We start from the raw sequence: 24811 nt of genomic DNA, 5'->3' as shown, positions 1-24811 counted from the left end.
TTTTTATTGGCGAAGTGTGATTGGACACACAAGGAATTTTTCTTTGGTGCATACGCTCTCGGTGTACATAAAAAGGCAAGATACATTCGTCAAGAATCATCAGGTACAACGCTTAAGGGTAGTCATAGGGGAACAGTATCAGTATAAATGGTAAGGATACAAGCAACAAAGTTTCAGTCATGCAGTCCTAAGCGGGAGGAGATGGGTGGTGGGAACGAGGAGAAGTGATGCAGACTTAGGGAGAAGTTTTGACAGTGTGGAGGGGATTATTTCTTGAGCGGAGGGGTGGGGGTGGGGGTGGGGGTGGGGAAACTGTCCTTGTGCCTAGTAGTTCTGGTGTGCACTGCAGGGGGCTCTATGGGGGCTCTATGGGGGCTCTATGGCGTCGGGTGGCTAGGAGAGGTTGGTGGGCGGCAGGCACGTTATTCCAAGGCTGTCTTTGGCCTTCCGGAGGCAGATCCGTGGAAGCGGGATGAAGACCGGCGCCTTTTCAGGGGCTTCCGCCTAAGGGGCTCAGCGGAGACGGAGGGATGGATGGTCACGCAAGTCCAGTTTGCCTGGGGCTTTTGCCTGCAAAGACCCAGGTGGCCGCTTGGGGGCGCAAGCAGACCCGGAGGCTCCTCGTTCCAATGTAGCCTTTATCGAAGGTCGCCCCGCCTCAACAAAGAGCTCGCGACCGCCTTTCGAAGAGCCGTTTGCCCCTCACGAGCCACCGTCCTAAGGCTTCACGGCTTGCCTGGTTGCTAAGCTACACGGCGGACGGTAGCGCGCGCCATCCCGCGTTTCCGCCCCTTTCTGTCCCAAACTGGTTGCCATAACCCGCTAAGGTGCTGTCGTCTCTCCCCCCCCCCCATCAAAAACGAGGCTCTGAATAAAAGTACTTCTGCCCCGCCTCCACTCCCAGATCCGGAGCTGTGCAGACAGATCGGGGTGGTTTACAAGCGGTGGCATCGTAGGACCAAGTATTCTGTCCTCGGGGGCTCCCGTAGTTCCGGGACGTATCCGCTTCCGCCCTTCTTTGGCGCGGCGTCCCTCCCGCAAAGTCCCTCGCGAGCTGCCGTAGCCCGGCCCCGCGCGCGTCCTGCGTCGGCGCCGCCTCCCTGGCAGCTCGGTGAGGGAAAGGGAAGATGGCGGCGGCAGCAGCGGAGGCGCCCGCCCTGCAAGCGACTCCGGCCGGCCCGGCGGGGACGGCGGCTCCGAGGACCGCGCGGAGGTCGGCGGCTCAGCGGCCGCGGGCGGAGAAGTAGGCGGCCTCGCCGTCCCGGGCGCAGCGACCGCGGAGCGCCCTCCCGCGCCTCACGATGCTGTCGGCCTTGAAGAAGCTGGTGGGCTCCGAGCAGGCCCCGGGGCGGGACAGGCCCATCCCGGCGGGGCTCCAGTCCATGAACCAGGCGCTGCAGCGGCGTTTCGCGAAAGGCGTCCAGTATAACAGTGAGCGGCGGCCGAGGGAGGGGAGGCCGGCTGGGAGCCCCCGGGGCCTTTGGCGGGCAAGAGAGCCCTGCGGCGGCCGGGAAGGGCTTGGACGGAAGGCGGCCCGGGAGAGACCCCTGCCCCGGGCTCCTTCGAGGGGAAGCGGCGAGTAGGTTTGGGATCGGCCCGTAGCGGCTGCGGTGGGTGGGTGAGAATGAGCTTTAATTGGGAGGCAGGCAGGGCGCGGGTGGGGGGGGATGAAGGAAGGGCTTGCTGGGACGTGTGTCTCGCTCTGGAGGTTATCCGGCCTCATGAATGAGGGAAGCGGTCAAGCGGTTCCCTCCTCAGGGCACCAATATCATCCATCCCTCAAACTGCGCTGCCTTTTGTGTGCGTTGTTCTTTTCCCCTCGGAAGCCAAGTTTTTAAAGGCTTTGTTTAGTTGCTGTGCCAGCTGGTCCTTGGAAGACCAGCCTTTGCTTTGCTATCCGTCTTCGCTGCTGATTTGTTTGCAGTCCTTCAAAGGGTGTCTTTGCTGTTGGGATATTTTTTGTGCCTCTCTGACTTCTTTCCTTCAACGAAGACGGCTCTCATGTTATCCTCCTGTGCTGCTTTCTTTGTCTGTGGGATGATTGCACAAACGCAATCCTCCTCGGTTACGTAGAACCAAGTCCGTCCATAGCAGTGGCGTTGATGTCTGTATTGAGATTGGTTGGAGTTAGTTTCCCTGCTTGAGTTGGTCATTCTCCTAATGTTTCCTTGGTTTAGGCACAAATGCCTGCGTTACTTTTCTTAACTGTCCCAGAGCAACCGAGGTGCCTGCACCTCTCTTTTGATGTCAATTTTATTTTTAAAAAGTTTTTTTTTTCAATTTGGTTTCTAAATTGTGTCTCTGAAAAGGCTGGCGACTATTGGCATGTACTGCTGTAGCTGCCAATAGCCATTACCGCCTCAACCATTCGTTTTATCTTAGAAAGCAGATGCCTGTCTTTAGGCACACCAACTGGTCTTACGTCTCTGCAGTGCTCTTGACTCCCTTTATTCCTTAATTTTTCTTTCTCTAGTGAAAATTGTCATTCGAGGTGACAGAAACACGGGAAAGACCACTTTGTGGCATCGGCTGCAGGGAAAGAAATTTGTTGAGGAATATATCCCAACCCAGGAGATCCAAGTCACCAGCATCCATTGGAATTATAAGAGTGAGTTTTGCCAGCTGTTGGGGATGGAGAAGCACTTTTCTCTTTGCTGTCTGATGTATAACTTAACACTGGAGCCACGTGCTGCTGTGGTTCCCTCATTGGTAAAGGCACGTTGCCAGTATAGGGTTGTCCTCATTTTTTTAAACACACCCCAGCCATCTGCTCTATGCCACGTGGGTCAGGGGTAGCTCTAACAGTGTTCGAGTTAACTGCAACTGAGCAAACTTTTCTAATCTATATGCCTGGCTGACTTTTCCAGCTACTGATGATATTGTGAAGGTTGAAGTCTGGGATGTGGTTGATAAAGGTAAGGTCTCTCCTTTCATTCTGATGTTACGGTCGTTATATAGTATTTGGATTAGGCCTGAGAGTATTGGGAAACAGGCAACTTGTCTGCCTGTCCCACTGGGTTCCTAGTGGTGAGCAGAGCATCTCTTGGCCTGTGGCTATTGCTTTCCTTGAATGCCCCCACTGGAAATGTATGTTAAGCCTGTCCAGTTTCTGTCACCTCTTTTTGCAAAGTGATGGGATGTCTCTTCTTGAGCTTGCAAAGGCAGAAATGCTGTGCATGAGGTGGAATGTGGGAAAAGCTACATGTTTGGGGCTCTCTTTTCTGCTCAGCTAGGAGACCAACAATTTTCACAACAGTGTTTTTCTCCTTTCAAATACTGCAGGCAAGTCCAAAAAAAGGGGAGATGGGTTGAAGCTGGACAACGATCCTCAGGAGGTGAGGCACACTCTGACCTGCTGTCTTGTAAAGCATCAAATCCTTCATATGCACCTGGTGCAGCCTCTTAACTTCCTGTATGCTGTGAGTCATCCCGGGAACCAGCCGGGGCTTTTTTGAGATCTTTCTCTTTCCACCCCAGGCAGAATCCGAGATGGCCTTGGATGCGGAATTCCTGGATGTATATAAGAACTGCAACGGTGTCGTGATGATGTTTGATATCACCAAACAGTGGTAGGGACTTTTGCCTTCACCTTTCCCTTGCTGTGACTCTGTACAAGAGGAAGGGCTTCCTCTCTGAGAAACACCAAAGCCTCGTTGTCAGATTTTACACAAAACTTGTAGATGATGAACTAGATGATGAACTAGATGATGATGAACTTGCAGAACTGATGAAGCACATGGCTCTGTGAGGGAGGAGGGGTCTCCTTCAACTGCTCTATTGACTCAAGGGGTCTCTAGGCTGTTGTGCCTCCTGTAGGTGCAGCCTCTTTCAGAGCTCTTGTGGCAGAATTGACCTGGACAAGTATCGTTCAAGGAGCTCTCCTTTCCACTCCATCCAGGACTTTCAACTACATCCTGAGAGAACTTCCAAAAGTCCCAACCCATGTACCTGTGTGCGTGCTTGGGAACTACCGGGACATGGGCGAACACAGGGTGATCCTGCCTGATGATGTGCGGGAATTCATTGACAACCTGAACAGGTAAAAGCATCAATCTTTTTTAAAAACTTTTTAAAATTTTCTTAATACAAACACATTAAACAGTGTGTCACCTGAGTATAAAATTTTTTGTGCCTTAACAATTAAACTTACCACCATATTCATTTCTTACATTCATTCTTATATTAATACTAAATAATAATAATACTGATAAAATAACATAAACGTAACATTTCTCTTCTTTACTTATCTATTTTTACAATACATTGCTTTCATATTTATTCTCTAACCATTGATAAAATAACTCCCATATATTATAATAATCTGGTTTTTCCTTTTCTTGAATTGCAAGTGCAATTTCTGCACATTCTAATATTTTCTTAATCACTTTTTCATCTATAGGGATCTCTTCGCTTTTCCAATTTTGTGCAAATACAATTTAGCTGTGGTTATTACATGAATAATCAAATATAGAGTTTCTTTACTATAAATTCTCAGTAAAATCCCCAACAGGAACAATTCTGTTTTTAAATCAATATGGTGTTGCGTCATCTTCTCCAACCACATACAAATTTTTGCCCAGTATCTTTTTGCTTCCCCACATGTCCACCACATATGATAATACGACCCCGGTGTCTGTTGGCATTTCCAACATTTAGTTGATTTATCTTTAAACATTTTGGCCAGTCTTTCTGGTGCTAAGTGCCATCTGTAAAACATCTTATATAGGTTTTCCTTGTGTGCAGTTGATAATGTTAATTTGTAATTCCTATCCTATAGTTGCTGCCATTTATATAACTCTTATCGTGTGACCAAAGTTTTTCGCCCATGCTATCATTGTTTCTTTAACTTGTTCTTCTAATTTAATGCTCAATAAGTAACTGTACAATTTTTTTTTCATTCTCTCTTCTATTCCTGTCAATATATTATCCAATTCTGTCAATTCCATATAAAAACCTTAAAGTTTAGCTCCTTTTCATATCTAGATTGTATTTGCAACTGTGTGTACCAATCCATATCAATCCCCTATGGTAAAAGCATCCATCTTGTTAAGGAGCTTCAGGCTACTTTCTGGGAAGCCCTCCTGGGGCCATCAGCCTCTTGTGCTCTAGTTCATTGGTCCACTTAAACCTGCCTTCTGGTGGGCTTGTTACATAAAGGTGGCAGTGGTCTGAATGCACACGCCGCATCCTGCTCCAGTAGTGAGTCACCATTGTCCAGCATCTCACCGGCACCTTCTGGGCACATGTGTGCCAAATTACTGCCCAGGCAGTCAGTAAATTCTGTCCAGACCTTTTCTCTGTAGTTGGCATCTGCTTGGCCACTCTTCATCTGCAGCAACTCAGCAGAGGGTGTGAGTGGGCGGAAGCTCTGTGTGCATATGACGAAATGCCTGCAAACTCAGTGTGTGCCTGCTTTGCACTGATCGGATGATCTCCTTCAACTAAGCTAGCCTCCACCAGCCTGCCTGGTGGCTGATGAAGGTGACATTGTGGGCATAAAAACTGGACATGCCCCACCGATGGACGCTCAGCTCATGTGACTTTTTGGACAGCTGTTTTCAATTGAACTGCTGGCAGCCATTGCTCCACACCACCTCCCAAGTTCATGGGCAGCAGGCCTCTTCAGCTGCCTGCTCTTTTCTTCAAAGGGAACCTGGCATTAATGCGTGCCTTGAAAGGCCATGGACAGCATAATAACCCCTCGGCAGATTGAGTCAGCTGCAGTTGGAGGGTTGGTCTCAAGCGATCAGCCTCTGGCTCATAGTCTGTCCCCCCGACCCCACCCCTTTTGACATTGAACAGGCCTCCCGGCTCCTCCTATTTTCGTTATGCCGAGTCTTCCATGAAGAACAGCTTTGGCCTCAAATACCTGCACAAATTCTTCAACATCCCCTTCTTGCAGCTGCAGGTAGGACTTTGCCAGCTCTTTCTTTGTAGGGACCGGGAGGGGGCAGCCTGGTCCCAGCCCAGCCAAGTCCTGTCTACTGAACGAGGAGAGGAGTGGGCTCTCCAGGAGTAGAGCTGCTGCTGCTGCTCTGTGACTGCACACCAAGTGCCTGGTGGCCTGCGAGGGGCCACACAAACCAGAAGAGAATCAGAAGCTTCTTCGTCTGGATTTAGTCCATCCCTAGATGCTCTTTTGGGTGGGGAACCCCCACCACCCCCTCTTATGCACCTGAGAGAGCCACCTCACTGCTCAGTTGCAGAGGAGGAGAGGTGGTGGGTGACACCTGAGCAGCCCCTTGCCTGCTCTGAAGCAGGTGATCTCCCCTCCCATCTCTTGCAGCGAGAGACTCTGCTGCGGCAGCTGGAGACCAATCAGCTGGATATTGATGCCACCCTGGAGGAACTCTCTGTGCAGCAGGAGACCGAAGACCAGAACTATGAGCTGTATGTCTGATGAGGCCGCTCTCCCCTCCGGGCTCTGTCTGTGGGCTTTTCTGGGAACCTCTCCCCTTCCCTCTAAAAAAACATCCCGGGAATTGTAATTTAAGTCTGCCACATCTCTTGAGTTTGGGGGAGGTTCCCGAGGTTACATTTTCTCTCCCCGACAGGTTCCTTGAAATGATGGAAGCTCGTGGCCGGGGACATGCCTCTCCTTTGGCCACCAATGGGCAGAGCCTTTCCTCAGGTTCCCAGTCTCCAGTGGTTCCACCGGGCAATGCTTCAGGGGGCTCCAGCCCCGGCACCCCCCAGCAGAGCTTGGCCAACCCTGCCCTTGCCATGGACCCCGCTGAGCCTCCAGCACCAGGGCTGCTGCCTGAAGCCCAGCTGCCCGCAGCCATTCCTGCACCAGCTGCACCGCAGAAACGTGGTATCATCGCTCGGCTCTTTGGGACCTCCCCAGCTCCCGAGACTGGTCCTCCCTCTCCAGGTGAGAGTGCAGTGCTGAAAACATATAGGAATCTGGGTCCTTACGCCGTAGTTTGGTGGGGGCGGGAGAAGAGCTGACAAGAACAACACAATGCCAGCTTAGGGAAGGAGAAATTCTGTGCCATGGTAGGCACTTTAGACCCACTGATGAGGCTGGACTTTGGCAGGACTTGACTGGTTCCGCTGAGGTGCTTCTCTTGTTTTCCAGATCCTGCCGTTCCTGCCCTCCCTGCAGTTGCTCCCTCAAAAGTCCAGAGCGTAGAAGACTTTGTCCCCGAGGAGAGCCTAGACCACAGCTTCCTGGAAGACCCCACCCTGCAGAGGGACAAGGGGGGAAAACAGGCAGGAAAGGCTCCCACCGACAGTGACAGGTGGGAGACCCTGTTCAGCAGCTTTGTGCTGTGGGGGGACCCAACACAGCTGCTCTTCATTCGGCCACAAGGGCCTCCCCCCCCCCCCCCCCAATTTGCTTTCTGGGATTCTTGGTTGGCAGTGCTGGGAAGGTCCCCCATCAGCCGGAGGAGGAAATTCAGGAGGAAGACTGTCTCTCAAGCTTTTTTCTACTGCCTGCCTGCAGGCTGTGTCATCGCCCTTGACTTTTTTCTTGCAGTGACAGAGATGCTCCTGGTGGGAACCCCTTGGTGGCTGGCTTCCAGGATGACCTGGACCTTGACGAGCGTCTCTTCAGCAAGCCCCCGTTAGCAGCAGAGCTGGTCCCGAGCAAAAATGTGAACCTGTCGAGTGAGGAAGAAGAACCCTCCAAGTTCTCTATCGTGGGAGCGGTAGATGCTGCCTTAGAACAAGAAAAAAAACGGTAAAGGGAGCGCTGGGAGTTGTGGGATATTGGTGACTACAACTCCCAGCAGCCCTCGCTGGTTTGGCCCATAGCAAGATGTGTAGGGAAAGGGAGCTGTGTACTGCAATGTGTAGAGGACCAGAAGTTCTTGGGTCCAGCTTTAGCAAGTCAACAACCATTGCGGTTCAGTTTAAAATATATTATTTAAACTTTTAATTAAGCCTTCAATAAAACTGTAACATAATGTGGCAAACTTTAAAAACAAAAATATAGCAGCTAGGAAATTCAGCTCATGTGTATATATGTTAGGAAATGCGTATGTAAGAAAAACCTTAAAAGCTCTTTCTTGACAGATATTGCAAGGAAGGAAGAAAGAATTAGGGGTTGTTAACTTTTCAGATTCAGGGTTTGTGGAATTTTGCCCCGTGCGTTTTTTGCTTGTCACATGAAATCCTCTAGATTTCAACCCAAAATATTGAAGATTCTGTGCCAAGCGTAAATGGGAGCTAGATATTTGTGTGTGATACGGAAAAACCGGCAGCTCCCTCTTTTCAACGCAAGTATTGTTGACTGAGCCGCTGAACCAGATTGTGTTTCTGCAGAACCACATCAAGCATAGACTGAGGCCTCCAGGCACTGTCCTCACTTTCCTTTTCCTTCTTTTCCAGAGCTTCCAAAAATGCCAGCTTGAAACTCCCAGAGCCCTTGGCACCTCCCACATCCACAGAGCTGAAATCTCCCACCGGCCAAACCCCACTTGAGCAAAGCAAGCGTCTGATAGCAGCTGGCCCCCCTGAGGCCCGTCTGCCTCCAGCGCCCTCTGCCTCAAAGCAGCAGGAGTCTGAGAGCGACTCGGAGGGGCCCTTCGCCACGCAGATGCTCTCCTTTGTGATGGACGATCCGGACTTTGAAAGCGAGGAGTCAGAGAGCCAGAGCAAGCACCCAGTAAGTCCCTGGCCTCCCCTCACTGTAGGTGTGGAAGGGTTAGACTTGGGAGGGGTGGGTGGGGGCGGAGAGACTGAAGCAAAGTGTTATGTCATCTCTGAGCATCAGGTGGGGGCCCCTCCTGGGAGGCTTTATGCTGGGCCCTCGGTTCGGTCCATCACATGTCTTCTGTGGGTGGGCCGGTGCTCTTGTTGACCCAAGGAAGCACAGGTGGATCCGAAGAAGGGCTTCCTTGGGGTTTTGGCAAGGGGGTGGCAGTGGGCACTGAGGGGCCTTCTCCCTTTTGCCTCTAGGAGGAATTTCCAGTGCGAGAGGATCTCTCAGACCTCTCCGAGGAGGATCCCCCTTCCAGACCTGCCCAGCTGCCCAAGCCCGTGATCCGCTCCTTCAGAGTGAAGGATGAGGCCGATCTCTTTGGGTTGGGGCTGGATAAACCGGTGGGCCGAGACAGCAGCGAGGAAGGTGAGGAGCCTTGGCCACAGTCAGACCGTGGGACCAGACGAAGGGACTGGACTGCCTTGCGGATAAGGCTGCGTGCCACCAAGGGCTCTGAGGGCCACAGTGCTTTTCCCCAGCTGTGCATTGCCATAAAGGCCCATCCTCCCCATTAAACGTGGTATCAGTTGGAGGCTTTTCATGCTGCCGCAGGTTGTCCTCTTGTCTGGTTGGAAGCTCACCCTCCTTTTTCATGCCCCTTCTCCTCCTCCCAGCTGCAGGGAAAGAAAAGCAGTCTTTGAAAGAGAAGAAGAAGAAGAAGAAGAGAACTAGCAAAGAGGTGGGTCAGCCTGTATAGCTGTGTTTGTACAGGGCAGCGGTGAAATCTAAAAATGGTTGCTACCGCTTCTGTGAGCATGGCTTGGTGGGTGTGGCTTGGTCATGTGACTGAGTGGGCGTGGCCAACTTGACATCACATACGCCACTCACTGTTAGAGCCAGGAGCTGCACATTCTGAAGCTCCCAGTGCTTTGAGATTCCTTCCACCATCTGGCTTGACTGCCCAAGCGAATCTCGGAGCCTTCTCTTGCCCCGCTCTCCATCCCGGAGGGCCACACATCACCCCCGCCAATTCTCCATACAAACCGCCCGCCTTGCTTCTGCAAAGGCAGAATCCCCCCCCCTGCAGGGCAATTCAAAGAGGGGAGGGGGATGCTGCAGAAAAGTCTGCCTTCCTCCCGTACCTCCCGTGCCGGCTCTGTGGGGCTTGGGGCTCTGAAGCAGCCCACTGGATTCCCACCCAGCCACCTGTCTGTTCTCTTTGACCACCGGCGCCACTCCAGGAACTCGGCCCGCAGAGTCTGGAGTTCTGGGGGAAGGAGGCTCAGCTGTGCTGCCCCTTGCCGGTGGCGAAGAAGCAGAGCAAGAGGGGCAGAAGCTCCCAGGGCGTGGAGAGGGCCAGGCCCAGCCATGCCACCACAGAGCCCGCAGCGCTTTCCCTTTGGCCTGGGCGACAGCGCTTACCTAGCCAGGCCAGTGCGGGTAGCCCTTCATCTTGGCTCTCCCTTGCCTGCCGCCGCCGTTCTCACTTCCCTCCCCGCCTGGCTGCAGACCTCCTCTTTCCCGAAGCAACTTCCTGAAGCAACCCCACTGCCGTTCGGTTTCGTTTCACGGCAGGAGAAGGGAGAAAGCGAATGGCGGTGCTCCGGGAGGGCAGGCAGGACCCGAGGCAGAGGGGAAGAAGGCAAGTGGGCGGCAGTCAGCCAAAGGCCCTGCGGAAGCCAAGCGCATCAGGCCCAAAAGGCGAGGAAGCCTCGCCATGTCCCTCCAAGGAGCCGAGCGCAGCGGGTCTCCATCGCCGCCCCCCCCCCTCCGCTGCCAGCGTCAGCCTTATCTTCTAGATGCTCTGCCGGCGTATTCAGCATGCCCAGCGGAGCCAGTGCGTTGGTAAGGCTGACAGCGGGCGGCCCTTGGTAGAGATGTAGCCACTGGTCCGTGGCTGAGAGGGTGCCAGCACAGCAGTGGTGCTCTGGGAGGGCAGACAGATGTCCCGGCCCTGGGGCCGCTGCACATGTCCCGGGGCAGCGCAGTGGCGGCGTCTCCACCAAGGGCTACCCGCCCACCCACTGGCCGGGCTGGATGCTGACCTCGGAAGGCAAGCAGGCGTGAGGGACCGCCGGGAAGGCAGCATTGAAGGCAGGCAAGCATGGCAGAGCTGCGGGGAAGGGAATAGCCTTGGTAGTACAGTGGTCTAAAGCACCCTGTTATTAAGAACAGCTGCCTGCAATTACTGCAGGTTCGAATCTCGCCAAGGCTCAAGGTTGACTCAGCCTTCCATCCTTTCTAAGGTAGGTAAATTGAGGACCCAGTTTGTGGGGGCAATAAGCTGCCTTTGTATAAATATACAAAAAGAATGAAGGCTATTGCTTAGCGCATTGTAAGCCGCCCTGAGTCTCCGGAGAAGGGCGGCATATAAATAAATAAATAAATAAATAAATAAATAAATAATAATAATAATAATAATAATAATAATAATAATAATAATAATAAAATAGGCTGCTAGCTCCCTTTCCCGCAGCTCTGTCATGCTTGCTTGCCTTCCACGTGGCCTTCCACTTGCCTGCCTTCGCAAGCTGGCCTCAGGGATGCCAGGAAGGCAGGGAAGCATGGCAGGATTGCAGGCTGTGGAGTGGTTCGTGGGCATGGCCAGCGAGCGATTGCTACCGGTTCGGCGAACCAGCCCCAATTTCCGCTACCGGTTCACCCGAATCAGTCCTAACCGGTAGCATTTCACCCCTGGTACAAGGGGCAAGAAACGTTTCTGAGCTAAGCCCCCAAAGTGAGCCATGCTGGCAAAACAGATTCCCAGCCACTGCTCAGAGCAGCCCACACAAAAGGCCCCCTTTTAACCCAGAGCAGTCCTTGCCTTTGGATGCGCTCCTCCTCCGCTTGTACGCTCTGCGGGGCTGGTGGCCTTGGGCCTCTTCGGGTGCTGCTTGGGGGATGGGGTCCCCCCTGTTTCACCCTTTCTCCCCAACTGCTGTTCCAGGAAGAAGCAGAGAAGATTTCAGGGAGGAAAAAGAGCAAGCCGAAGAAGAGCAAGGAGGAGGAGGAGGAGGATAGAGGAGAAAAGGAGAAGAGGAAGCCATCCAAGCAGCAGCACCAGCGGGGCAAAGCGAAGCCCAACGGGATCAATGAGCTGGAGGCCTTTCTCGGGGGCGGTGCTGGGGCCAGCAAGCAGCGGGGGGGTGGAGACTATGAGGAGCTGTAGCCCCTCCCTAGCCAGGTGCACGGGGCAGGCGGCCCCAGCCCACCATCACCGCCCCTCCCTGCCTTTCTCTGTTGCCTGTTGCAAGAGTGGCTGGAGCCAGAGGAGGGGCCTGCGAGTGGCTCAGAAGCCCCGAGCCTTTCTGTCCTTTCAGCCGGGAGCCCTGGGATTGGGCTCCTGAGAGGTGGCCCAAAGGGGGGGCTGCCCTCGGAGGCCGCATCGTGTCCCACACAAAGTGGCCGCTGCCCGTCGAACGATGGATCCGTGCTATTTTTTTTACGAGAGAAACGGCTCTGGACCAGTGGCTCCCCTTAGAGCTTGGAAAGTTGCAGGGTCCCAGCCAGGTGTGTGTGGAGGGGGGCAGAGGCCTTCCATGTGGTGGGGGTGGGGGTGTTTTTGAATAATGTGGCTTTATTCTGGGAATTTGGGGGAGAGAAATAAGTGCCCCCTCCTCCTTCCTGCCCTTTCCTCAGTTGTCCCACTTTGTGTACCCTGGAAGCCTGTATGCAGCTGGGCGTCCGTGGAAAAGAGGCTACCACCCCCCCCCCTTGGCGAGGACGGTGCTGTTCACCCCTTTCCTGGCTCCTCCTTGAGTGGGCTTCCCCCCCCACCCTTTCCGAATCCCTGTCTCCCAGTCACTGCTGCATGTGTTTGCCCTGAAATCCAGCCAGCTCTTGGTAGCGGCTAGTCCCACCCGTGCCGTGTTTTCTGTGCCCCCTCCCCCTTGCGCCTTCACTCGCCTTCCTGGCCTCGCTCTTTGCCTCCAGTGACCTCAAGGAAAAGCAGCCACACATTCCGGTGCATTCCGTTGTGCCCTTGTGTTTCTAGGTGTGGATTAAAGTTGGGCTGTTTTGACATTCCTCCCCTCTGCGTCCCCTCCCCCTTTGGGGTCATCCTTGGCCTCAAGCAGCCTGCATGGCACAGGTAGTGCTCCCAGGGCCTCTGGCCTCTCTCCTTGCGCTCCCTGGGGGGAGGGTGTGTATGACAAACCCACTCTTGACCTCTTGCCTCCCCCCAAGCCTCCCAGGCCCCTTCCTCCTTCCCCCACGAATACCCCCCACCCCACCCCAGGAGCCCAGTCTCTGGAATGCAGTTGGCAACTGAGCCTTGTGCTGTTCACTTCCCTTTTCTTTTATTCTCTTTTTCACTTTGCTTTTGGGAAAAAGTCCCAGTGATGCACTCCTCATTCCAGCTGATAAAGCTCTCTCGGTTGTACAACTGTGTCTGGTTTCCTTTCTTTGGGTGATCCCTCAACTGGATCCAGGCTGCTTCTGGCTCTGTGTGTGTGTGTGTGTGTGTGTGCGTGCGTGCGTGCGTGCGTGTGCATACGTGCTTAGAGACCCCATCCTGAGCCGAGCCATCTCTGCCTGGTTGGGAAAGGGCTTGGCCTGGCCTGTTCCTCCCGGGCTCTTTCCTCAGGGTGCCCTCCAGGGCGCCTCCTCCTTGGTGCCCTGAGGCAGGAGAAATCCTTGTGTTGGGGGAAATGGGTTTCTTCACAAGCATTTACTACAGTTCTTGTAATCACAGTTTGTGTTTTTTTGCCTAATTTTAAAAAGCGCCCCTGTTTTGCAGATGCCCCCCCCCCCCAGCCCTTGTTCCTGGCCTTTCTCCAGCTGTCCAGCAGAGCTAGCCTTTGTATTTTGTGCAGGAAGGGTGAGTGACCGCGTGTGTCTTTTTGTTGTCAGTTAAGTTGTTGAGCTCCAGGCTTCCCTTGCCATCCCGTGCTGCCACCCACCACTGCTGGCGTTGCTGTGGTAACCTGCCAGGTAGAAGATGGTGCTCTGGTCCCCAGGAGGATGGGAGGGGAGAGGAGCGGTTGGTGGGATTCTTCCCCACCTTGTCACCCACAAAGAAGCTAAGGGAACACAATGGGTTGTGTGTTCTCTTCCTGGGAGACCGCCATGGGTCCACTCACCAAGCCAGGGCCCTTTCCTCTGAAGACCATAACCCTGGGGGTCGAGGGCTCCTGTGCTTGGCAGGCACCTGGGTTGCCGTGTCTTGCCGTAAACCCAGTCGGCCTCCTACCGGCCCATTCAAGGGACGCTCCTGAATCCCATGACATTCAGCTGTCGGCTGGCTTAAACTGCAAGAATCTCTGGACTTGCCTGGCAGTGGTGAGCAGGGCAGTCGCCCGCGGCAGACCCCGATGAGCGGCCGTTTCCCAAGAGGGTGGCCCGCAGCTTTCAGCAGGTTGAAGCTGGGCCCCAGGCAGTATTGGGCATGCCCCTTCCAGCTGTGCAGGAAGGGGGGGGGTGTCATTGACACTGCTGCTTCTGGGGGGCCGAGCCTATGCTCGGCAGGCCTTTGCCTCTTGTCTGCGCTCTGGCTGAACATGGGCCGGGTCTCCTCTTCAGGGCCTGGGTGTGAATCCTGTGGGAAACTGCTTGGCAGGAGGGGTCTGTGTTATCTCCTATGCCGCCCATCTCGCCAGGTGACCAGGCAGCTTCCGAAGTAGCAGCTGCCGGGCCTTTGGTGCTCCTGGCCTGCCTCTCGCCCTGTGTCGGAAGTGGGTGCTTCTACGGGGTTGGCAAGGAAGCGGTGCTTCCCGGCGCGTGTCCCGGGGGTTTCCGCGTCCCACACCTGCTGCATGGGCAAAAGACGACCTCCGGACTCCCAGCCGCCTTGGGAGGAAGTGCCAGAGGTGCATCGCCACCACTGACCGCACCAAGCTTGCAGCCTCTTCCACAGCCTGCAGTTCCGGGTCTCCTTCCTTGCTGCAGAAGACGTTCTTCCCCTTTTCCCTAGGGTGGTGGATGGCGGTGGACGATGGGCTTTGTGCTGTGCAGCTCCAGATAAAAGGCTGGGCGATTCCCGGTGGTTCTTCCTCTTGACTGCTGCCATCCCTGCCACCTAATCCCACCCGGGCTGAGCTCCCCCCTCCCCCTGCAAGCAAGTGAGCCTTAGAGGGATCCCTGCTTGGTGAGAAGCAAGAGGCCACCTGGTGCCCAGAGCTTTTCTCTGCCGCTCGTGCGCCCCCCACGAGCCATCCTGATCCAGCCCCCAGATTTAAAAGGCGGGAGCCAGATGGCCTGACAGCCGTGTTCTTCTGCTCCTTAATGGCTGGTAGGTCAAACAGCAACAAGGCCTGACAGCAGGATCATGTGGCAACCCGGAGCCCTGGACTTTGTGGCCAGCTTGTGAGGGTGAGGATTCAGCAGGTCCCTGCAAGCCCCGAAGCGGAGGCCTAGGGGTCAGCTGGATGTACCCAGGCAGCCAAAGACGCCATCTGCGAGTGGAACCCGGCAACCCTAACGTGAGCTGGCCTGTGGGCTCCTGCAGCCGTTTTAAAGTGCTGGGGGTGGGGGGTGGGGGGTGTTTTCGTCCAAGCAGATTAAACAAGCCGTTTCCATCCATTTCTCCGCTGAAGGTGGAATAGTTTTCCTTCCAAGCTTCATGATTCATCCTGAACAGGCTGTAGGCTGGGCAGGTGGAGGATGACTCGGGAGGCCCACCTTCCCAAAGGGGCCGTGGGTGGCAGATGCTGGAGAGGCTTCTAGATCAGCTCTGCCTGTCTTGGTTGGCAGCTGCTCGGGGACTGAAGTCATACGAAGAAGAGGGATTTGCTTTTTGACAGATTTTGGTGTGGGCCAACCGGTCCTCCTGGTTTGTGGTGAGTTTAGAGGCAGTGGGGTGCTGATCTGTCCCCAGAGAGAGCCCACAGGAGGGCAGGATGCCCGGTGCTAAGGAGCCTCTGCCGCTCACAGCATGATACACGTTGGGGAGCCTCTTCTGTAGCCATGAGAGCTTCCACATTCAGGAGCAGTGTAGCATGAATGCCAGGTGCAACCATTTGGAGCGAATGGGCAAGCCACCCCGTCGTGTCCCGTTAACGTGGTTGATCCCAGAAGGCGAATCCTAGATGGAGGAAGTTTAACTTGGGAAGAGAAGAGGCAGGGTAGACTTCAGGCTTCCCTTTCGGGAGCCTGGCTGGCCGGTCTTTCCTGGCTCCAGAGCTTCGGCCTACCTGGTTGCAGGTGAGAGGGACGCTCCCCGCCTGCCCTCTTCCTTCCCCCTCCCTCGCCCACTGCCTCTTCCTGGCAACCTCACCCTGAGCAAGACTTGGCTGGCTTCTGGTCAAGCTGTCCAAACAGCCTTCCCTCTACTGGGTGTGGGGGCCACGGGTTGTCCTCTGATTCACTGGGGGTGGGTGGGGGGGCTGGGTTGGGACAAGCAGGGCTCCAGGCAGAGGAGAAGTCTGGCCGAGGAAGGGAGGGTCCAACCCTGTCCGGCTCCATAGCTGTGCTTGCAGACGTGATTGATGGAGGGTAGGCCGGGCAGCCTTCTCGGATGAGGGGAGCAGAAGTGGGGCCGGGAGGTGGGGTGGGGTGGGCACCTTGGCTGGGTGCTTTGCCCAGGGCAAGGGGTGCCAAGAGGAACCTGCCAAGCGAGAAGACGTTCCTGGCATTTTTGGGGATCCTGGGTTACTTGTCTGTTTTTCCTGAAGGACTCTGTAAACAGGGCTTCCATGGGAGGAGTTAAAGATCTCCAGGTTCAGAGGCAGTCTACCTGCTGCACCTGCAGATCAGGGATGGGGGGGGGGGAAGTCTTCCAGTTCTGCTCGTGGGCTTCTCTCCGGCACGATTTTGCCAAGATTGGTGAGAGAGGAGAGGCTTGGCTGGAAGGTCCGTTCCTCTCATCGGCTGGGAAGGAGGGAGCTTTGCTTGGGTTCCTCCCCCTCCCAAAGCAAATTCAGTGAAGAGGGCTGGGGGGGGGGGGCTCTGTAAGATTGTAGGTCAACTCCCCTTCCTCTGCCCTGCTGACAGAGGCCAGCTGCTCCCAGTGAATTCCTGCCTCCCTGCTCTGCGCTGGATGTGTCCCCTTTAAGGGCTGCCAGTGGCCGCTGGGGGCGCTGCGGAGCCCAGGAGGGGTCTGTGCCGGCCGCCGAGCAGGTGCCGGAGCCAGGGAGGGGGGTGCCTCTTCTGCGGGCACCCAGGCGAGGTGAGGAGGCCGGAGCTTGCGGAAGGGGAGGCGGAGGGGGGTGCAGTGGGGAGGTGGGGCAGGGGATGGCGTGCTGGGGTGGGGACAAAGTCCTGCTCCCTGAAAGTGGGGAGTTCGGTGCATCCCCGGGTGCAACTGGGAGGGGGCTCCCCCCTCCCCCGTCAAGCCAAAGAGCAGCAAAGGAGGTCTGGGGTGGGTGGGGGATGCCATGCCTCTTTTATCTGGGAGCAGCTTGCTGCCCACCCCCCCACTCCTACTGAATCGCTATCCATCCGCCAGCAATGACGTATTGTGAAGAGGGAGCCCCTCAGATCCCATTTCAAGTGTTGGCATCCCTCTGGGCATGCAGAGGGGCATCCCTTCCTACGCCAGCCGCTCCTCTGCCTCGCTCAGGTGGGTAGACAATGTTGGTGAGGGAGAAGGCAGATTGGGGGGGGGAGGGGGCGTTTGTGGCTCTGCGTGATTCCCTCCCGATGGCCAGGCCCCTTGGGCTGCCTCTCCATCATCCGCAGTGCCATCCCAGTGGAAGGCAGCCAGTGGGGGGAGGGGGGCACACCGGTGAAGGCGTCTGGTGCTCCTATCCTTAACCCTTCCGCAGCTTGGTGCGTCGTCTTCCTTCCGAGGCTTTCCGATGCACAGCGGAGCTTTGTTCCAGCAGAGTCTCCTGCCAAGAAAGGCCGGAAGGGTCGGCTGCTGAGCTGTGGGGCACAGAGAGACACTTCTAGGCGCGTGCAGAGTGCGTCTCCTCCCCAAGCTGCGAGGCAGAGTGTATGTAATGGGGAGGGGGGAGGGGGATGGTGAAGTTTAGACATCGCAAGGGTGGAACCCCAGGTGTGTGAGCTGAACCCCACCTGGTCCCCCACCCAGCCCTTTGCACATGCTCTTTGTTGCAGGGGCACTAGTGGAGGAGGAGGGAGAAGTAAAGAGGCTGGCAGAGGCAGAACGGCCACTGTGGGTTGAAATTGTCCTCTGCTGGAAGTTCCTTTAGGCGAGCTCCATTCCCACAAACCCCCCCCCCTCCACCAGAGGGGAATGGCAGGGCTGTGGGGAGAGGATGGCCGCAGGGGAAGGGTCAGCAGTGGGAGCTGGACCTGCTGGCAGTCCTGGCCTCGGGTGTCCTGCGCCAGGAGACCCGGCTTCCAGGGGACGAGCGCTGTGATGCCAGACGGTCCACCAGGAAAGGCACCTGGGCCAAGGGGGGGAGGCAGGAAGGGTTGCCTGGCAACACAGTAACTGGCACTGCTCTGGTGCTTGGAGTGCCAGCTGATGGCAGCATCCGTGTCACGCTTCGGTTCCGGAGCTCCCAGGGTAGCTCTGGCCTGGAGGGGCTTTGGGACGCCCCCCCCTTCCTCGATGGGCAACTCGGGGGGGGGGGGTGTTTCCCAGTGGGGGGTTTCTGTGTCATCGGGCAGGAATGAAAGGAGATCCCCCTGCTCCCCCCCCGCCCTCCGTGCCACCACCCCCCCTGCGCTCCGTTTCCCTGGGATTCAGGGCTGATGGGGAAACTGCAAGTTCTTTGATTCAGGGACCTTCTCTTCTTTTCATAGCTCAGCAATGAGAAGGGGAAGACCAAGAGGCTTTTGCGGGGGGGGGGGGGGAGTAAAAATAGGTGACCCCCTTTATCTGTCCTCCCTGCTTGATCCCAGGGATGACAGAGATTGATCTTGGTCTGTATCTGAACTGGACACAGCTTCTCTTGCTCCTGGCCTGGCCTTCATTGGAATTTCCCAGCATGCATTGCTTCCCAAAAGAGAGAGGGGTTTGTGTGTGCGTGAGAGAGAGAGAGAGGGAGGAGAAACCATGGTAACCGTGCGGTCTTAGGAGTGAGACCAGCTTGCATTTCTGTGTCTGCTCCCTCGTGAATATTAGCAAAAATGCCAGCCAGTCTATATGCTTTCCCAGTCCTGCTCTAATCAGCAGGGCAGGTGTATAGGGTGAGGTTGCCGGTGGTTCAGAAAATGCTTGGCTGATGACAACATGAGCCAAGGGGGGGAGGTGGGTCTCCTTCACTAGAGCTACATCTTGTGAATCAGCCATAACTGGCTATGATCCCAGTCCTCATTATCCCGTCCTACAAGCCATCTACCCTGGTGGGACTCCTGGCCACAGCTTGTGGTGAGAGCGGCCCTTGGCCTGCCTCCGATCCCCGATGGGTGCTGTGCTTGGGCCCACTGCTTAGTGCCCTGTCGCTCCCTCTTTCCAGGCCTGGTTGCCTTCACTGAGATGATCTGAGGAGGGCTGGAGACGAGCAGGACTCTGATTCTAAGATGACCCGAACAGACCCACCTGACGTCCTGGTGTCTGCCGTGTATCAGGACGTCCCTGTGGCCTCCGTGGGATCCACCCACTCTGCCTTCTGCCAGCCCATCAGGCGATGTGACTCCTCCATGTCTTCCTCGTTGAAGAACCAGCCTTCCCAACACTTCAACAAGCGACACTGTCGCAGCTTCGATTTCCTGGAGTCTCTCGACGACCCACCGCCTGTGACTCCCGCCATGGAGCGGCATTCCCGACGGCCCCCCACGCCAGAACCCTCCTCGGCTCCTGTCGGCAAGAGGGTGTCTCTCCGGGCCGCTGTGCAGGAAAACTATATTTCCCAGGGGAAGGAACTGGCTTCCCGAGCCGAGCCCAAGAGACGGGCCCGATCCAAGAGCGCGCCCCGCGTCAAATCCACCTTCACTCCTGTGGTCATCCCCATGGCTTCGGGCTCCCCACCGGCTCCAACTAGGAGAGGGCGGGAAGTCCATCGAGTGTCCCGAGAGCCTGAGCGGGCAGAAGCGTCCCCTCGCCGGGAAAGCAGCTACGCCTCCATGAAAGCCTTGATGAGTGAGGTGCACCCCATCAAGCTGCAGCCTCAGCGGGCCGGCAGCAGCCGCATCTCGCCTCTTTGTGTCACAGGAGCAAACTGCCCCGAAGAGGCCGCCCTGGCTGCAAGGCCCCCGCCGCCCAGCGTGCATGTCAAGCGCCGGGTGGACATCAAGCCGGACGAGGCTGCTGTACTGCATGCAGCTCGCAGTGCCAAGGGGTCACAGGGCCATGGCGAGGCTCTCCTGCCCTGGCCTCGACCTCCAGGCACACCCCATAGCTTGACCGTGCCCAGCAGCCGGCAAGTGCCCATGTCTCGGACTCCCACACCCAGTGATACTTACAGTGGGGAACACCGAGGGCTGGCCCCCTACCCCCCTGAATTTTGCGATGGAGGTCCTGCTGTGCCCGAAAGCGGCTGCCTTCCTTACATCCCCTACGTGCCCCCGAGGTTCTTCTACACAGAGGAGCCAGGCAGTTTCCCTCAGAAAAGTTCCAGCTACAAGTCCTACCCTCCCGCTTATGGGGGCCAGGTCCTCCCGCCGCAAACCTTTTACGCAGAAGAGCCTCCCCCAGGGGGCTTCTACCCTCTTCCGGCGAGGACCTTTCTGGTGGAGGAAAACAGGTCTCCTTTCCCCATTCAGGAGGCCCCTGCTCAGGCTTTCTATGCGGATGACCCCCGCCTTTACACTCCTAGGACTCTCCCCGCAAAAGCGGTGTATCCCGAAGACCCCAGGCCTTACCCTGCCTTGAGGGTCAACCCACGCATCTTCTACACTGAAGACTATGGGAAATACCACGAGCGGGAAGCCCTCTCTCGCACTTACCCCCACTCCCGTATGGCTCCCGCAGTGCAGTTTAATGACTGGTACTGCCCCGAAAGGGGGACGGTGCCCTACCCAGCCTGGCAGATGACCCGATTTCCAGCTCACCAGCCTGCCTCCCAAGCCATGCTGTCATCGTGGCACGCCAGCTACAGTGTGAGCCCTCCCCGGCTTGGTGTGGACACCAGGCATTACTCCAAATCCTGGGACAATATTTTGACCCCTCATGTGCGCCGGGAAGACCAGCTGCTGCGTGGCCGTAGCTATGAGAACCTGCTGTCTCGGGACCCACATCGGGCTTTCTCCCCCGATGACCGGCGGCAACCAGTGGTGGTGAACCTGTCCAGCTCCCCCAAGCGTTACGCTGCCCTTTCCCTCTCGGAGAACTCCCTCGTCGAGAAGATGCATGCTGACAGGGGGCGCCATGGCTGGTTCGTCACTCCAGAGATCACCATCACGGACAACGACATCCGAGGCAACCATGGGCTTGGCAAGCATGACAGGCGCTCAGCCAGTTGGGATGTCCTGGATTCAGGGGATGCCCGAGACAGGGCCTACGTTCCCCACCAACCCTACGGCCCAGACCCTGGTACCAAAGAGAGCACCGCCCGCCAGCGCAGCCTGGAGCAGTTGGACGAGCTCATCACCGACCTGGTCATCGACTACAAGCCTCCTTCCGTCTGCCAGCCCAGCGAGGTCAGCAACCTGGCCGATCAGCTGAGGCAGTTGATCAGTGATGGGCTGGGGCTGCCTCCCAAGAAGCCGGACCCCTGGAGGTCCTCAGAGCCCCATCCCACCAAAGAGCAGCCTGGCCGCAGCTCCTTCCATGCTGACCTTTGGAAGGACCAGGGCCGCCGCTCCACCGAGCCCCCGGGGCCCCCCAGGCCCTTGGAGAAAGGCCCGGAGGATTGTTCCCCAGATCTCAGCGCTGACGAGGACGACCTGATGATGTGCTCCAATGCCAAGTGCCGCCGCACGGAGACCATGTTCAACGCCTGCCTCTACTTCAAGTCCTGCCACAGCTGTTACACCTACTATTGTTCTCGCCATTGCCGGCGGGAGGACTGGGACACCCACAAGGAGAGCTGCATCTATGGACGGATTGGCAGCACCTGCCGCCACGTGCTGCAGTTCTGCCGGGAGAATGGTGAGGTGCACAAGGCCTTCTCCCGCATCGCCAAGGTGGGCTTCCTGTCTCGGGGCCGAGGGGTGCTCTTCCTGGGCTTCCCCAGCTCAGGCTCTGCCGAGAACTTCCTGCAGTTCGGCCTGGAGAGTTTGCTGATGTCCCCCACTTACCTGTCGCTGCGGGAGCTGGAGGGCTATTCAGACAACCTTGGGGAGTACGCCCAGGAGCTGCAGGAGGCGGGGCAGCAGTACGACCCCCAGGAATGTTTCCTGCTGAACGTGACGGTGGCGGTGGGGCAGGAGGTGCCCGAGCGGCCCTCCCCCAAGGTACAGGTGCCAACCGTCCGCAAGTATGCCAAGATGGCCTTGGCGTCCTCCAGCCCCGAGAAGAAGATCCTCAAGAAGGAGCGAGACATGGAGACGCTGATCTTGACGCCTCCTCCCGGCACAGCCGACCTGGACAAGGACGGCGAGGAAGGACGCAAAGCGCGAGAAGTTTGCTTCATCAACATCCAGCGCGAGCTGCGCATTCGCGGCGTCTTCCTGCGGCACGAGTTCCCGAAGGTTTACGAGCAGCTGTGTGCCTTTGTGGAAAGCAACAAGCGCTTCACACCCACCACCATCTACCCCATGGATAAGAGGACCGGCAAGCAGTTCATGTGCATGATCATGGCCGCCTCCGAGCCGCGCACCCTCGACTGGGTGGCCAGTCCCAACCTCCTGGACGACATCATGTAAGGCCAGCGGTGTGTCCAGAAGGCGGTGGCCTCTTCCCTTCCCCTCTTACGTCAGTGCTAAGGTGATGGTTAGTCTCTTCCGGTTCTTTCCGAGCAAGGATGGTCAAGGTGGGGCCCAGCAAGGGACGGGGTCCCTGGGAGAGGGAGGGCCTGTGTTGGTGGCCCTTCGCCCTTACTGGATGTGGGCATTTGTCATTGTTTGAAGGATGAATCCAAATCTGGTCACCTTCAGTAAAGCAGATATTTTAGGAATTCCAGACTTTGTTGGTCAACTTTTAAGACAACAATACTCAGCCTTACAGTCCATTTTTCTTCTGAATTCCTCCAGACAAGAATGTTCTTACTTCATGGATTGATTTCCTTTATTTTTAAAAATTGATCCTGGAGAGTAAAAGTGAGATAGGGGGAGTTTGCCGCTGGCTTTTTAGTTGGGGATCCTTCTCCCTGGCAGCTTCATCTTGGCATCTTTGCAGCCGGGCTTGGAGGAGGGTCAGCTGCAGTATTGCTCCCCACATCATCTGCTATCCTGTTGTAAACCAGGACAAGGGAGGGGGCTCTCAGCCTGGGCATACCGTGTGGAAGGGGGGGGGCGCAAGCCGCTTCCCACCAGTGATGCCTCCGCCTCCCATCCAGGCGGAGAAATCCAGGTCAGGAGCTGTGGGGAGGAAAGCGGTTGCTACGGTGATGCTCCATCCCTTGCAGGAAGGTGGGAAGGGGGTCACTGCAGCCTGGAAAGGATGCCAGGAGCTCGCCTGGAAGAAGGAAGAAGGGCTGCGCATGAGAGCCTTGGTCCCAAAGTGGCTGGGTGCGCATGGGGAATTGGGGGGGTGGGGAGGGCTATAGGATTGATTTTTGTCTATGGGGAAGGAAAATTTATAATGCAGAATCAATTTTTATCAGGGAAGAGAGCTCCCGGGCTCTGCCTCTGTGGAAGCGCCAGACAAACATTGCTGCCATATTCTGAGTCTTGGGTCCAAAGAAACCGATGAAAGATAGGCTGTGGCTTGCGAAGGAGACGGCCTCCAGCGTCTCTGCATGAGTCCCTGTTCTGCCAGCCAGGTTGCTTTCCTCCTTTTCTTGGAGAGAATGGTCTGTCGGTTGCCCCATTCCCGTGTTTATCCAGGCCTATGATGAAGGCTGGGGAACCTGCCAAGGGTAGCGGCATCTTCCTGAATCTCTTAGGCATATGTGAGCAAGTGAAAGACGGGGGGGGGGGGGCGGGGGGGCGGGGAGGAGGAGGTGGTTCCAAGGCCAGGTATGGATGATGATGTTGGGAACCAGGGGGAAAAAAAGAGGGCTGCATGGGTGCGTATGTGTGTATCTGTATTTCACTGCAGTGGGAGCATCCTCAGGACCCCAAATGTGAATGGCTGGAGAGAGGAAGCTGGCCTGGAATATCCCTTTGCTCTGGCATTGCCCCACTGTGACAAAGGGGCGGCCGATTCATTCATTGCACTGACTATACTGTTAAGACATGGTCTGCTTTGGTAAGCTACGGTGGCACTCTGGAAACGGGGTTCCTGCCCCCCTCTAAAGAAAAGTCCCTCTGCCAAGGGGGAAATGAGCTCTTGCTTTGCAAGGCAGCGCCTCCCTCTTCCCCTCTGCCAGGCTAGCTGGAGGACCAGTGGCCCCCTTTCTACACCCCCCCACCCCACCCCCACCCAGGTCACTTCTCCAGGATTCCCTTGTGAGCTTGTGACTCTTCCATTCAACCCTCGTCCTTCGTTTTCCCCAAAGAGAAGTTTGCTGATCCATTTGCTTGGATTCTGCTTGTCGGGTGGGGGGATCAAAAGCACATCCTCTAGAAAAACAGGCTGGGAAAAGCGGTAATGGCTGAAATGTTAGCAACTTTTTCTCTTGCCCGGCATTTTCTGACATTACCATTGTTCCAGGTCTGCTGGTTTCCCACATTGCAGTTTGGATAATTAAATAAATAAATATATGAATAAATGTATAAATATACACCCAGACTCGCCCATATAAATAAATATATAGATACATAGATATATATAAATTGGAGACAAACTATTTCATTTGAATAAACATAAACTATAACTTGAATGTGCTGCGTTCGCATTTTTTGGGGGGGAGAGAGCTGGGAACCCCGCCCCCCCCCCGCGGCACCATTGCTTGGACTCTGCCAGCGTCTCGGTGCTCGGAGAAGGGCCCAGGGCCCAGGCTCGCTTTTCTGTGGCGGCACCACAGAGATCTGAGAGGTTGGACTAGATGACCTTCGGATCCCTTCTGAATCCACAATTCTGCACTGTTTCCTTCATGGCGGGGGGGGGTCCTCTGGGGAGGGACTACAACTCCCATCGACTCAGCGTCCAGCGAACTGTACACTTGCGGGGGGGGGGAAGGCAGCCTCCCCAAATAAATTGCTGAGCCGGAGCGCCACCTCGCAGCAAAGGCGGCAAAAGGGAGGCCGTTGTGAAGCCAATTTGTTTCCCCGCTGGTAGCGGAGAACTCTGCATATGCTCAGAGGCACAGCCGTTCACTAGACCGCTTCCCTTTCCGCCCGCTCGTGGGCGGTGCCAGCGAGGAGCGGGATGCGCATGCTCAAAGG

The 24811-nt window shown here is 56.1% G+C and overlaps 2 protein-coding genes across 2 annotated transcripts; both read left to right on the top strand.

The window, feature by feature from the left end:
- Window positions 1-890: 890 nt before the first annotated feature.
- Window positions 891-13031, top strand: RABL6 (RAB, member RAS oncogene family like 6). Its single transcript, XM_034436254.3, has 15 exons — window positions 891-1431; window positions 2474-2608; window positions 2868-2915; window positions 3283-3335; window positions 3478-3569; window positions 3899-4039; window positions 5803-5908; window positions 6287-6390; window positions 6555-6874; window positions 7082-7244; window positions 7484-7687; window positions 8338-8614; window positions 8908-9076; window positions 9325-9389; window positions 11598-13031. The coding sequence occupies exons 1-15, from the start codon at window positions 1302-1304 to the stop codon at window positions 11817-11819; spliced, it is 2229 nt and encodes a 742-aa protein (XP_034292145.2). The 5' UTR covers window positions 891-1301; the 3' UTR covers window positions 11820-13031.
- A 3658-nt stretch (window positions 13032-16689) lies between these two features.
- AJM1 (apical junction component 1 homolog) lies at window positions 16690-24306 on the top strand. Its single transcript, XM_034436247.2, has 2 exons — window positions 16690-16754; window positions 18958-24306. Exon 2 carries the CDS (start codon window positions 19022-19024, stop codon window positions 22244-22246), a length of 3225 nt encoding a protein of 1074 aa, XP_034292138.2. The 5' UTR covers window positions 16690-16754; window positions 18958-19021; the 3' UTR covers window positions 22247-24306.
- Window positions 24307-24811: the final 505 nt, after the last annotated feature.

Source organism: Pantherophis guttatus, chromosome 16, assembly GCF_059756535.1.
Source record: "Pantherophis guttatus breed Tessera chromosome 16, ASM5975653v1, whole genome shotgun sequence".
In the NCBI taxonomy this organism is placed as follows: domain Eukaryota; kingdom Metazoa; phylum Chordata; class Lepidosauria; order Squamata; family Colubridae; genus Pantherophis; species Pantherophis guttatus.
Note: the sequence above shows the minus strand (reverse complement) of the source record. Positions and strands in the feature narration are given on the sequence as shown.